This window comes from Sus scrofa, chromosome 14 (genome assembly GCF_000003025.6).
Source record: "Sus scrofa isolate TJ Tabasco breed Duroc chromosome 14, Sscrofa11.1, whole genome shotgun sequence".
Classification (NCBI taxonomy): Eukaryota; Metazoa; Chordata; class Mammalia; order Artiodactyla; family Suidae; genus Sus; species Sus scrofa.
In genome coordinates, this window is record NC_010456.5 from 90,222,229 (window position 1) to 90,236,588 (window position 14,360).

At 51.5% G+C, this 14,360-nt stretch overlaps 1 protein-coding gene across 1 annotated transcript in view; it reads right to left on the reverse strand.

The window, feature by feature from the left end:
- OGDHL (oxoglutarate dehydrogenase-like) overlaps nt 1-13,272 on the reverse strand; it is a 28,062-nt gene extending 14,790 nt beyond the window's left edge. The window contains 9 exon segments of the mRNA XM_021072996.1: nt 1,325-1,471; nt 2,221-2,260; nt 2,263-2,374; nt 2,520-2,635; nt 3,021-3,123; nt 7,220-7,248; nt 7,251-7,389; nt 9,206-9,410; nt 13,129-13,272. Of these exon segments, the coding sequence (XP_020928655.1) occupies nt 1,325-1,471; nt 2,221-2,260; nt 2,263-2,374; nt 2,520-2,635; nt 3,021-3,123; nt 7,220-7,248; nt 7,251-7,389; nt 9,206-9,409 (890 nt within the window). The 5' untranslated portion in view covers nt 9,410; nt 13,129-13,272.

The window sequence follows — 14,360 nt, forward strand, 5'->3', positions numbered from 1 at the left end:
AGAAGGAAGCAGGGTCTGCACTGCCCCTAAGATCAGAAGTCCAGAAATCTGTCCAGAGGAGGTGAGGTCTGAGGAGTGGGGGGGAAGAAGCCAAGGACCAGGGACTCTCCAGTCCAGCCTGAACTTCCCATCAAGGGACACTTTATTCAGGGGTGGACACCAGCTTGATGGAAGCACAGGGCGTTGACTCAGAATCTGCTCCACAGCCCACCAGCAGATGCCAGCCCCAGGCCTGCGCACACCCTGACCCAACCTTCAGCCCTGCCTGAGCCTGTGACAGAAGGGCAGCCCTCTTCCAGCAGGCCTCTCTCCTGTTCTGTGGGCCACGGGAGTGTATGAACAACCCTCAGCCCCTGGGCAAAGCCTTCCCACCTCAGAGGCCCCTCCCCCAGCATGGAGGTCTGAGAGTACCCCTCAGCTCCAGAGCCTCCTTGGGCCAAGACCCTACCCAGCAGCACCACGGCCCAGCAGCGTCCTCTCCAGCAGTCCTACTGAAGCCACGTGTGCCCATGCTGCCTCAGCACAGGGCCAGCCCTACCTGACTCTCTGACCAGACACGGGGCATTTCTGAGCCCCTCAGAGCCCAGAGCCTGTGAGGCAAGCCCCCGGTCCTGAGAGGCCAGCTTACAGGATGGGACCCTCCTAAAACCACCCCTGGACACCCCTGGTGCTGACGCAGTCTGGGGCTGGCTAACCTGTGTGCAGCTAGAAACAGAACAGGAAATATTGGGGCTCTGTGCCCCAGACTGCTCAGCATATCCTATTACAGCCCGTTCAGCAGGGCCCCTGGCCCCTCTGGCTGTCTTCCTCATTAGCTCCAGATGGGAGGTAACTGCCCAGTTGCCAAGCTAGCCTTTCAAATCTTTACCAAGGTCACCAGGAAACCTGTGCGCAGCCTGCAGCCAGGGAAAGAGACCCTCAGCTTACCTCCAGACCCCTCCTACCAGGGGATGCCAGCCTGGGGCCCCTGCCCAGGCTCTGCCCTCCCTTCCCTGGGCCATGCCCCTCCACACCTCCTTGCCTACAGGAACCTCAAGAAGAACGACATACCCTCTTCTGAAATCTCGACACTCCTAGGATGGTGGCAACAAGATGACAGAGAAACTGAATCTGAGAGCCTGGCTCCACATGGCTCTGGCAGCATGCTTGGCTCTTTCTGTGATGGGCAGGCCAGGCCCAGGGACTCTGAGAACTTTCTAGACCACTGTGCCTCACCCCAGGCCCACCAATACCCCTGCTCTGATTTTCAAGGCCTCCCATCCATCCACCTCAGCTTGCTGTGCCTGGAGGCGTACGTGCAAGGCTGAGAGGGGGAGGGGCCCACCTGTGGGGCATCCCCAGGATGACATTCTCGATCCCCATCTCACTGGATTTGTCGATGATGGTCTTGAGGGCAGGAATCATGACCTCACAGCCCTCCAGGCCAAACCGCTTCTCTGAGGACCATTTCCGGGCCAGAAAGTCTTCAAATCTGCTTGGGGAGAGAAGGGCAAGGATGGAGGGGCTGGGCTTCAGGGGCGGCTCATGAGAGCTCAGAGCAGGATGCCAGCACAGAGGAAGCTGCAAAGTCACCTCCCTCTGCATGGTCCAGGATCTGGCACGGATGCCACGATGCCCCTACCAGCAAGGAGCTTAGGTCGGAGAGAGGCTGAGACCTCTGCTTGCACCCATTCTCAGTGACCGCTCTCCCACCCTCTCCGTTCTGTCAAACTGCTCCACTAGCCACTCCCTGTTCCTGGCTCATAGGCCCTGGGGCTCTCCAACCATGCCCCAAAGACCTCCTCACACCTCAACTCAAATTTGAGCCCACTCAGGATCCACTCTGCATCCAGCAACTGCACCAGGTAGGACCAGCTTCAGAGAAGGTCAGAGGCAGAGCCAGGCAGCATCCCACAGGCAGGGAGGCACTGCCACACGCACTCCACGCAGGGACAGCTTTCTGCCCAAACATCCCCACAGCCACTTCTGTCACTTCCGCCCTTGCTTCCTGTGCTGTTCTCCTGAGCCCCATCTCCATTCACCTGCCTGGCTCTGCCAGAGCCCTGGGACCCATGCTCCTCCTAAGGACCTCCCTGAGTCAGGGATGGGGCCTATCCAGCTTTGCCTTCCCCTGCCAGGCACCCTCCTAGTTTCTTAGACAGGACCTGGGACCTCTCGTACAGCCTTGGACCAGGCCCCCCCAGCCACTCAGGCTGCCCGGGGCAGTGCTGGGGGCCTGACCTCATGGAGCGCACCAGCCGGGCCAGCAGGGTCCGCTTTCCTCGCTGGAGAACTGCATCACACCAGGGGTCTCAAACTTCTGCCGAATCCACTGGCACTGTTCCACGTCATTGATGAACATGAACTCCAGACCAATGTGCTGGCAGTATGTGCTCTGGGGGGACATGGGACACTCTACGAGGAGCTACAAAGAGGACCAAATGCCCTGACATCTGGACCAGAAAAGGCAGCACCCTCCCTCCCCTCTGAGGTACCCAGAGGACTCCATCAGCTGTGTCCGACCCCCTGCCCATGCTCACCTCCAGGCGCCGAATGATCTCTCGCAGAGAAAGGGTGTGCTCAGAGCCTCCAATAAAAGTAGTTGTGGGCAGCTGGAACTCCTTATCCAGGTCAGCCTCCTGCAGGTCATAGAAGGCTGAGGAGGCAAACACGGCAGAGCCCAGGCAGCAGAGGTGAGAAGAGGGAGGTCAGGCCCAGGTGGGGCCCAGCAGTACCCCCCGACCTCCCAACAGGTCCAGCCTAAAGCTCAAGGGCCCTCTCTCTGCAGGGCACACCACAAGGGTGGGCCTGGACAGGAGCCTCAAGCTTACTGAGCAGGATGCACCAGCTAGGGAAGATGGGGAGACAGCCCTGGTAGGGACACCGAGAAGATGGGCCAGGATCAGAAGAAAGCCTCCAGGCTACTTGCTGAAACCCATGACTCAGCGGCACCTCCGTCTCAGAGTCCTGCACTGGCCACAGGTACCAGCTGAGTCTAGCATTCATTGCCAGGGCAATAGAAAAGGGTACCAGATTCTCACCCAATTTATCAATGGTTGTGATTAAGTCTGAGGGCACAAAGGAATCCAGGTCTGCATCCAGAATGCCCAGGGGGTCCAGTTGGGCCACATGGTGGCCTCGGATCTGGAGAAGAGGGAAAGATCAGGGCAGGGCTAGAACACAGCTGGACAGACCCTCACCAAGACCAAAATTCTGGGCCCTGGCCCCTCACTTCCCACTTCAGAATTTCTCCAGCACCCAGCCCCTGAATAGTTAGTCACCTGTGAGGCCCCACCATAGTCATTGAAATGGCAAAAGCTCAACTCTGTTTAAAAGTACAACATGCAGCTGTCAAAAACAGGAAAGAATGAATATACAAAAGTAGTTACTACCGTACTATTAGTAATCATAAAATTCTAGAAACTTCCCAGATATCCATCAACAGGATCCTGGCATGTGCACACAGGAAATCCACATAGTGGATACTATAGAGCTGCTAAGAGGAAGAAAGAAAATTCTTGTTGGCTGCTAAGGTTTCGTCTCCACAAAGTATTGTTAAGCAAGAAAGCAAATTATAGAAAATGGTGTGTGTGTGTGGTCAAATACCCGTTATCTAAGGAAGGGGCGATAGAAGTAAATGTATGCATTTGCATGTATTGGTAGACATACATATCTATAAACAAATATATGCATTAGAAGAAAATATAATAAAATAGAGGAGTTCCCATCGTGGCACAGTGGTTAACGAATCCAACTAGGAACCATAAGGTTGCAGGTTCAATCCCTAGCCTCGCTCAGTGGGTTAAGGCTCCAGCGTTGCTGTGAGCTGTGGTGTAGGTTGCAGACGCAGCTCGGATCCTGCATTGCTATGGCTCTGGCGTAGGCTGGTGGCTACAGCTCCGAATAGACCCCTAGCCTGGGAACCTCCATATGCTGCAGGAAGCGGCCCTAGAAAAGGCAAAAAGACAAAAATAAAATAAAATAGGAAAACAGTAAAATAAGAAAAAATATTACCTATAAGGAAAGACTGAAATAAGGCAGAGTGGCAGGCTAGAAGCTAGACTTTTAAGAATACATCTTGCCTTGAAGATTGACTTTGGAATCTTACAAATATTTTATATCCATATAAAACAAAATTAAGTTTTAAAAATTGAAATTAAGATAAAACAATGAATTAATGCATCCATTTGGGAGCATAACTACATAGGGAGGAACTATTCCCACTGACTTAACAGAATATTCCCCAAAGACAAAGAGAACTACAGGAATAAAAAGACCATAAATTCATTTCTATTATCAATCAGCAGTGGTAGTATTAGAATTGTATTCTAAAATTGTCATGTGCAGATCATGGGAAAATCAAATATGTCATTATATTGCTATCTTTGAGAACCTCTATTTTTGGCATCTTTAAAAGGAGACAGTGACATAAGATTGATGGGGTTGATGGACAAGCCCTAAGTCCTGCTGACATATACAGAAGATTCAGTATAAACCCATAAAGCTTAAAAAATCTTTTAAAAAAATACGTATCTCTAGTTCTAACCATCAAAAGAGCCCAGAGGTCATGACCAAACCAACAGCAGTGAGCACTCCCTCACTCCCTGGAGAACTGGCTTGTCAGAAATGTATAGCATGAGCTCAAAGCATCTTGTCCTACCAGATAGCAAAGGGGTGCTCGGACACCACAGGCGCTGGGAATAAGGACACATTTTGAGCAACAATAAGGATAATATATGCAGCAGACTGAAACATCCAATATGTTTAAACTCATGCATTCATATCATACTAAGAAAAGAAGAAAAACCAAAAAGTATCTTTGGAAGATGCTACGGAACCATGTCGTAATTTTAAAAATCCATCAAGAAAAGGAGAAATCAAGCATTGATCCTGCCTTCCCTATAAGAGTCTGTACTTCAGGATAAATGGAGTTGACAAAGGGAAGTTTCTCCTGATGGAAGTACTTCAAGTAATAAACAAAGACAGAATTAGAATAGCACCATTTTTACCACTCTTAATGACTTAATGTGTCCAGGAAACAATTATCCATAGCAGCTAACTGTTGAAGTGCCCATCACCACAGGAAGCTGATTGGGCAACAAAAAAATCAAATCTATATTGGATCAGTATCTATATCTAACCACCAATTTGTAGAAATTACATGGGATGAAGGGACAGAGGAAGTGACATCATGAGGGATGCAATCAGCAAAATCCAGACTCAAGAAAACTATAGGGCAAACAAACTGGTTTCTTACACACACACACACACACACACATACACGCGGCAAGGAACACAGTAAGAAATCAAGAGGAAACCACAGAATAGAGTACAAGAGACTTAAGATCCATGTCAACTTATCACAACATGTGGCTTTATTTGAATGTTGATTCAAACAAGCAGTAAAAAGAAATCCTAAGATAGACACACAAACGTGAATACCAACCGGGTAATGATGACCTTAAGGATTGTTATTATTTTTAGGTGTGCTAACTATCACGGTATATTTGCATATTTTTTAAAAGAGGCATTATCTCTGGAAATACATGCTGAAATGTTCAATGAATTTAAAGATATGATGTCTAGGATTTGCTTCAAAATGATCAGTGGCCTCTGGAAGGAGCTGGAGGTAGGTAAACAGGTGAATCAGAACTGGTCCTGTACTGACGGCACAGGGATTCACGACACAATTTTTCTACCTTTTACATGTTTGCAAACATCCATAAGAAGCAGCTTGGGGTTTTCCTTCATGACTGTGTGCAGATGAGTCGAACCGGAGCTCAGCCCCCACATGGCCTGTGAAGGGCTGCAGCCTACCTGGTGAGTGTTCAACATCAGGCATACCGCCGGGTAGATACTTTTTTAAATTAAAAAAAAAAATTTTTTTTTTCTTTTTATTTTAGAGGAGCACCAGCAGCATATGGAGGTTCCTAGGCTAGGGGTCCAATTGGAGCTGCAGCTGCCGGCCTACACCACAGCTCACAGCAACGCCAGATCCTTAACCAACTGAGCAAGGCCAGGGATCAAACCTGCACCTTCATCGATGCCAGTCATGTTCGTTTCAGCTGAGCCACAACAGGAACTCCCCGCTGGGTAGATTCTTACCACGCAATACCAGAGGAACAGGCCTAAATCTGGAGCTCATTCTGCTAGAAGGACCCTAATGCTTGGCCACTGCTGAGCCGGGATCTGTGCTTAGAAGATCAGCCCCTCCGGCTGCACTCTTGAGTGTTACCTTGTATTTCATACCGAGTTTTACATTCCCTGTTCTTCATTTTCAAAGTCAATGGTTAGATCACTTTCTGCCTCTTTCAGCCAGACAAGAAAAACATGACAACCACTGCTATTTGCTCGCAGGTGGGCCATGATCCATGGGTCTCGAGGCCAGCAAGGGAGCCAGTCCTGGGCTCCTTCCCTCTTCCCCTTGGCACAGCTGGTGCACCAGGAGGGCGCTGCCATCCACACAGAGCGCCTCACTCAGAGGCAAGGTGCTGTTTCCATTCGCTAAGTCCTCCCTCTCCCCTGAGCATCTGCAGCAGCTTGCTGCACCTTCCCACGGAGTCTCCGCCAAGGGCCCAAATGCCCTCACCCTTCTTTCTGCACGTCTTCAAGACAAGTTTCTCTTAGGAAATACCTTCTGTCACTGATTCCCAGGGAGATCCAAATGATTACATTTTTATGGCCTGCACACCCAGAGCAGCCCTCCAATTAGTCCTGTCTGGTCAAGATGAGGAATTTGGGAATGTCATCAGGGGCTCTGACAGAGCAGAGGCCCAGCTTGGGGACCCAGCAGGGAGTGCCTAAGTCTCCAGGACAGAGCGGCTAGTAGAAGGGGGAGCCGCTTACTGAACTATTTGTTCCTGCCACAAACACTAATTAAGCACCTGCTGGATATCAGCCCCTGTCCGCTTGGGATGTTCAGTCAAGAAGAGAAAACAGACATTAACAAGGGTCAATCTACTCACCTTTCATTCAACACTCACTGACATGGATCATACACTAAAGACTCCTCTAGGTACTGGGGCATAGCAGCGTGGGAGACAGACAACACTCCATAAGGAAGACCACAAACAAACCAGTCCATACAAAATAAGACAGGGAGACAGCAAGTGATATGAACAGTAATGTGACAAAGAGCAGCAGGAGGGGCAAGAGTCACCAACACAGAACTCAGAGAAGGGCCTTCTCGCCATTAGCACCTGGTTGTGTCCTGGGAGCCTGCACCCTCCCAGCCGCTCACCTGGTAGGCCCGGATCAGGGACTGCACGCCAGGTGATCCTCCACCAGCTTGCTGGTCTTGGTCCGGCCAGATGCTGCTGGCCTGCTCTCAGGGACGACAGAAGGGGGCCGGGGCTGAGCCAGGCCATAAGAGGCTTCCTCACTGGCTTTCCGGAAGAAGCTGTCCCAGGACTGGGCAGGGCAGAAGCAAGAAAACAGCCAGGTCAGGGCCTGGGGTAGAGGAGGGGGGAACCAAGGGGGCTTGGGTCCTCCATCATCATAGCTATCAGGGTCTTTCCAGGACCCAGCTGAGAAAACCCTTAACCAGTCCAGGTGGCCACCCAGACCCCAGATCTCTTTAGGACCCAGCTTAGCAGAGGGCGCAGGGGGCTAGGTTATAAGTTGTGACCAAGGGGCTTCAGGTATGAAAGAGGCTTCTGCTCCTGGGGGGAACATGTCCTCATGTACCGTGGGTTGGAGGCAGCCTTTGCGGAGGGCAATTTGGCAGGCAGGTCCTCAACATTTGCAATGCACGTATCTTTTGTTTTGTTTTTTGTTTGCTTTTGGTTTTTATTTATTTATGTGCATATCTTTTGAACCAGAAATTCCACTGCTAGTAATTTATTCTACAGATATAACTGGACAGGTGTGCCTACATGTACACCGAGGATGTTCCCTGCAGGAAAGTAAAAATGACAATGTAAAAATAATCTAAATAGTGATCAACAGGAAACTGGTTAAGTAAACAACAATAAATTTAGATTCTGGAAGATTACAGTCTTTAAAAACAAAAACTACAGTGCATTTACTATTGCGGATGTGGAATATCATCAAGATATGTTTTAACATGAACAAAGCAGAAAAGGATGTATGGTTTGCTACTTTTTGTGCAGAAGCAAAAAGCAGATGTGCACATGTACCACATCTCCATGTTCTAGCAAAATACACACAAAAGTGCTTTCCTCTGTGCCCCCTCATACAGTACTGGTGGCGGAATAAGGTGGTACAAGCCCTGTGGAAAGCAATTTGGCAATACCCATCAAAATCATATACAGAGATGCCCTCTGACTCAATTATTCCCCTTTGGGGAATTTATCCTACAGTCAGCTGCACAAGTGCAAGGTGATGAAAGTTCAAAAGATGACGCACTACAGCACTGGTCAGGATAGCCCAAGACTGGAAATGAGCCAGATGCCTGTCCGGGGGTGTATGTGGCACGTCCATCCAGACAGTGTCATACTATGCAGCTGGGAAAAATAACAATGAGGCTCTTGACAGACTGACATGGAAAATCTTGGCGATAGACACTGAGTGAAAAAAGCCTGGGGCAAAACAGTGGATGTTACATGTTGTTTTTGTGTAAAGGGTGGGAATGCGGAGTTATGTTTGCAATAAGTTTACCTAAAGAAACTCTCTGGATGGATACAGAAGAAACTAAGAATGGACTGGGGACAGACAAGGGGAAGCTGAGCAGATAGGGAATGGATTGGGAGGGATCCTTTTCACTGCAGAAATTCATACTTTTTGGTTTTGGACCATGTGACAGTATTACTTTCCTCTGAAGAGAGTGAGTGAAAGGTGGGGAGGATAGTTTCACTTTTCACCTGTCATTCTGGCATCTGGTGTTTTTTGTTTGTTTTTTGTTTTGTTTTGTTTTTTACCATCAGTGGGTATTTATTTTGTCAGCTCAGTACATAAATAAACACTTATGCTCCTAACTACACAACAAGGGGCCATCTGGAGACAGCACAGCATGACAACGGACATTATCAGGGCTTCTCAAGCCAGACTACCACCCACTGGCTGGTCCAACAACAGGAAAGCAATGGACTTTCTTCACCCAATATGAGAACCAGGCTCTTTCACAAACAAAGATGACAGAGGGCTTGAGAGGGAAGGTAACCTGCCAGGATCACACAGCAGGCAAGCTGCTTCTCCCCACTCCCACCTCTGCAGCCCAGTCCCAGGAGCTTCCCTCCCACACAGAGGGCAGGATAGGGGTGCCGACCTTGTGGACACTCTGGGGGTTTTCCAACCAGGCGAAGTACATCTCCTCCATGTAACTGGAGCCACCTCCAACTCTGCTGCTTGGGAAGGTGGCCGGTGGCCCAGATGACCTGCTGCACCAGCTGAACCTCTGGACACCATGTGGGGCCAGAAGCCTCGAGGCCTGTGCCCCAAGCCGGGAAGGCAGCAGCCGCACCTGATTCATTCTGGACACAGGCAATGAGGGAAAGGCATAAAAGACAGGTCTGGGATGGAAGGAGGCTCTGGCAGCCATGCATCCACTCAAATGACACTCATTGGGCCTACTGGGCACATGGCGCTGGGTTAGGGAGTGACGGGACAGAGGTGAGTAGGACAGCTGGCCATCATGCCTGGCCACCCTGGAACTCAGGAGTCCCCCAGGGGCTGCGTGTGCCATGCCCCATCAGGAAAAGGCCACAAAGGCGTCTGGCTGAGATGCACTATCACGAGGCCCGTGGCACTGCTGGGTTTTCAGTCACTTTGACCAAAAATGACCAGGGATTTCTCCTGGCTGATACATCATCCCAGAGGGCCCTCCCAGGCCAGAAGGCTGGAGATTCAATGACCCCACATCACATCAGGGAAGACTGAGGCTCAAAGAAGGGAAGGGCACTGGGGAACAATGGAGGGCAGACCAGGGCCAGGTCCCATGACTAGCCGAGCTCCCGGATGCACATGCCCTCTCTGGCTCCTATAACCTGCCCAGAGCTTATGCTCAGAACAAGCATCACTCAGGACAGCTAATGGCTCAGGGGCTACATACAGGTGGGAAGCCTGGAGCTCATCTTATCCCCACTATGCCACCTGCTCTTTCCAGGGAAAATGCCTGAATAACAGGCTTTCAGGAGTGTGTGTGCGTGGGGGGGGGGCTTCTTTCTTCCTCCCCAAGGACAGAGTTCTAAGAAAAAAGCCTCCTGTTAGAAACTCTGTTCCTCCACGCCACCCCCAACAAGGTGAGCAGAGCCCCCTCTTCCACTCCAGCACTGCCTGGACACAAAACCTCCCCCTGAATACTCGCTAATGCCCTTCTGCCCAGAGAATCCCAGCTTGTGAGTGGGATGCAGCTCTGGAGCCAACCCACCAAGGGCCATGCAGGCAGAAGACCCTACTTCTCTTTGCACAACTCAGTCCCAAAAAATGTGCCTTCCTGCCTGAACCTGGCCCTGAGTCAATGCCCTTGGGGTCAGGTGTGCCCAGCCAACAGGACACCCCACCACCACTACCACCAGCCCAACCAAGTCACCAGAACCAGCTGGCTGGACCTTCTATTCTATAAAGGGCCAGACCCCAAGGTAGGGCAGGGGTCCTAGTCTGCCTCCTCCCTTTCCCTCCAAACTCACACGAGGCAAAGGGAAGGGGAATGTCTCAAGTGAGGGACAGTGGGCACCTTAGGGCAACCAGCAGCAAGTCTAAACAGAGGAAAATTAAAAATCAAAATATAGGCGTTCCTGTCGTGGCGCAGTGGTTAACGAATCCGACTAGGAACCATGAGGTTGTGGGTTCAGTCCCTGCCCTTGCTCAGTGGGTTAACAATCTGGCATTGCCGTGAGCTGTGGTGTAGGTCACAGACGCGGCTCGGATCCTGGTTGCTGTGGCTCTGGTGTAGGCCAGTGGCTACAGCTCCAATTAGACCCCTAGCCTGGGAACCTCCATATGCCGCGGGAGCGGCCCAAGAAATGGCAAAAAGACAAAATTAATTAATTAATTAATTAATTAAATAAAAATAAAAATATATTCCACTGCAGGGAGGAAGGAAGTGGGTTCAGCTGGAACCTGAGCCCCAAGTGTCCCATACTTCCTTTCCACATGCTTAGCCCCCAAAACTTTGGGCTGTATGTCCAACCCTTCCAGCCAGTGATGCCAGGCCCTACAGTGAGGGCTGCTGGTGGGTGGCTCTCCCTGCAGTAGCACCTCTCCAGGAGCTGGATGGGGGCTCAAGTCTGGCTCCTGGGATCAGAGGGCTAGGCTCCTCACCCTGTTTTGACTTCTGACCATCCCTGAGGCCCGCACAAATAGGGGGCTGCTGCCCTGGCCCAGATGGCCATAGGCTCAGGAGCTACTGGCCTGGAACATCGGAAGCATTTAACCCAACAGGGAGGCTCTATCCTCCCCATTCTAAGGCAAAAGAAACCAGACACCAAGACCATCCACTGTGGGAATAGAAATCAGAGCACAGTTCATGAGCACTGATTCTGGGGCAGGCACTGTGCTCATTTAACCCTTTCAACAATCTCAAGGGATGGGCACTCAGATGAGCCTCATTTTACAAACAGGGAAACTGAGGCACAGAAAGATGAAGCTGGTGAGTGATGGGGTTCTGTGCAGTTCTGAAGCCTGTGCCCTCTTCACTGCAGAGTCATGATATAAACCCAGGTTTCTCTTAATTGGCAATGCTCCTTCCAAGGGCTGCTGCCAGAGCTGCTCTCAAAGCTGGTACCCACCCCCTACCCTCACAGGGTAATAGGACGGCTCAGGGGGCAGTGACAAGCCTGGTTGTGTCCTTCCTGACCCGGTGCTGGAACACTGTGTTTTACAAACACTGAAAGATCTGGGCAGCCACTGGACACTGGTGTGGCCTTCACTTGGCCTGACAGGAGAGCAGCTAGCCAGCCACTCCTGCCCCAATCCTAGCAGGGCTCAAGGACTGCGTCAACCTCAGGACCTGGAGCCAAGGCCCCAGCCAGCGCTGCCAGGTCCTGCCCACAAAGGTGAAAAAGGAACAGACCGGGTCAGGCACCCTACATACACCCTGTCCAGTCCAGCCCCCTGTGGACTAACAGGCAGGTTTCGTCTCAAGGGACAAGGTCAGTACCATCCCAACCCCCACCCTCAGAAGCATAACAACTGCAGACATCCCTGGCCACTAAGCCTCCCACACACAAGGCCCTATCTGAGCTGCCCTGGTGAAGACTGCTCTGCAACACATTGTAGAGATCAGTTAACAGATGCTCCCCAAGACCCTGAGGCTGGGCAGCAGCAGAACCTGGACTCATACTCCTGTAAGCCTACTCTGGCCCCATACTCTGGGAATTAGGTGGGCTTTTCTCAGGAATAAACCCCAACTCTAGTTTACTGGACCCAAGAGAAGGCCTCAAGAGATGGAGATAGGAAGTAAGTAGTGAGGTGATGTGCTGATTTCTCTGGCAGGGATGGAGGGCCTAAGCTAAAGCCCAGGGGTGGAAAAAGTACAAAAGTAAAAGGGAGCCTGTTCCAAGACGCTACAGGATATGTGGGGAGGGGCGGCAGGGGCTGCAGGGGCAGGCTTGGGCCCTTAGTGGAGGGGCACCATTGCACCCTGCTGGGACCTCAGTGTCACCCCCCCCCCATTTTCTTGGCGGAGGGAGAAACATCACAATGGCTGCTACCACAGGACAGTCTTGCCTCTCTCAGGGCCTCAGTTTCCCCATCTGTGCGCAGAAACCGTGGTTAAAACCTTCTTTAAGGGGCCTGCCCCACCCACGGCCCAGGAGGTCCAGAGACTTCGACGCTGCCTGCGTGTCCCAACAGGCACAAATCTCTAACGCCTCCCCATCCCCAGCGCGACTCTTCGCAGCCCGGCTCTTTAAGAGGGTGAAAGGGCAGCAGGCCCTTCCCCAAGCCACGAAAGGCAGTGTGGACAGTCTGTAGTCTTTGGGCTGAAACCCCACCGTTAGAGCGTCGCTCTTTTCTGCAAAACACTGCACTCGCAGGTGCGGGCGAAGGGCTGGGGGTCTTTGGGGAAGCCATGGCTAGCCGAAGGCGGAGCCAAGGTCACGCTCACTACCCCGCCCGCCTCCCGCGGCCCGGCTCCAAGGTGCGGGCTGCAGCACCCCAGGACCCGAGAGACTGGAACAGGGGGAGCACGCGAGACAGCGGGAGAAGAGGAGGCGCAGGGACCCAGAGGGGAGGGGCCGCCGCGCTCACCGGGCCGGCGGGGGTCGGCGCGGCAGCGCGGTCCGGAGGCTGCGGGTCAAGGGGCGGAGAACAAGCGGTGCGCGGTTCGCAGTGCCAATTACCTATGTCACGTGACTCGGCGGCGCGGGCAGCTAACGAGCGCGTGCCCGAGGTGCGCGCGCCCGGGAGACTCCGCGCGTGGTGACGTCTCTGTGGACGCCCCGCCCCGCCCTCCCCGGTGGCGCTGTCCGCGGTGCTGACGGCTCAGGCATGAGGTTGCCTGAGTCCGAAAGAGCGAAGATCCCTCAGACCGCAGGGCAAGACGACCCCAAGGGTCTAGGAAGACTTGGCACGCCTGAGCCCTGAACCCCAATGTCCTCGTCCAAACACTAAGAAGAGTAAACCAGAAAATAAGCAGCCGTTTGTGTGTATGTGTGTATGTTTCCGTTATCATCTGTAAATGGAATACTATCAAAGTCCCACCGTCAGGGCTGTTTTGAAGTAAAGAAGAGAAAATGCATTTTAAGTGCTTATCACAAAACTTGATACATATTTTACACATCCATTGTCCAAATTATGGAGACCTAGGCTGCCTTCACATCCTTGTTGCTACAAACAATGCCATAATGACTATCTTCCCACACATTCCTTTAAGAACCTATGTGGAATATATAACAGAGCCGAATTGCTCTGGAATACATAGCAGAGCTGAATTGCTGGGTCATGGGTACATATATACTTGACTCAGCAGTGTATCTTGCTTTTTTTTTTTGCCTTTTTTTTTTTTTTTTTTGCTTTTTTGGGCCGCTCCCGCGGCATATGGAGGTTCCCAGGCTAGGGGTCGAATCGGAGCTGTAGCCGCCTGCCTACGCCAGAGCCACAGCAACGCAGGATCCAAGCCGCGTCTGCAACCTACACCACAGCTCACGGCAACGCCGGATCGTTAACCCACTGAGCGAGGGCAGGGACCGAACCCGCAACCTCATGGTTCCTCGTCGGATTCACTAACCACTGCGCCACGACGGAATTCCTGTATCTTGCATCTTGATCCTACATTTCCATAAACAGTGCAAGAGAATTTTGAAATCTTCTTGGCACTTGGCAGTGCCTGGCAGTATAATTTGTGCCAAGATAACGGATGCAGTGTCATACACTTGTTTTAATCTATGTTTCTTGATTATCAATGATTTGTATCTCACAATGTTTGTTAGATTAGGGGGTTTCCTGCTGCATTTCTTTTGAGTTTTTTCATGTCTATATAC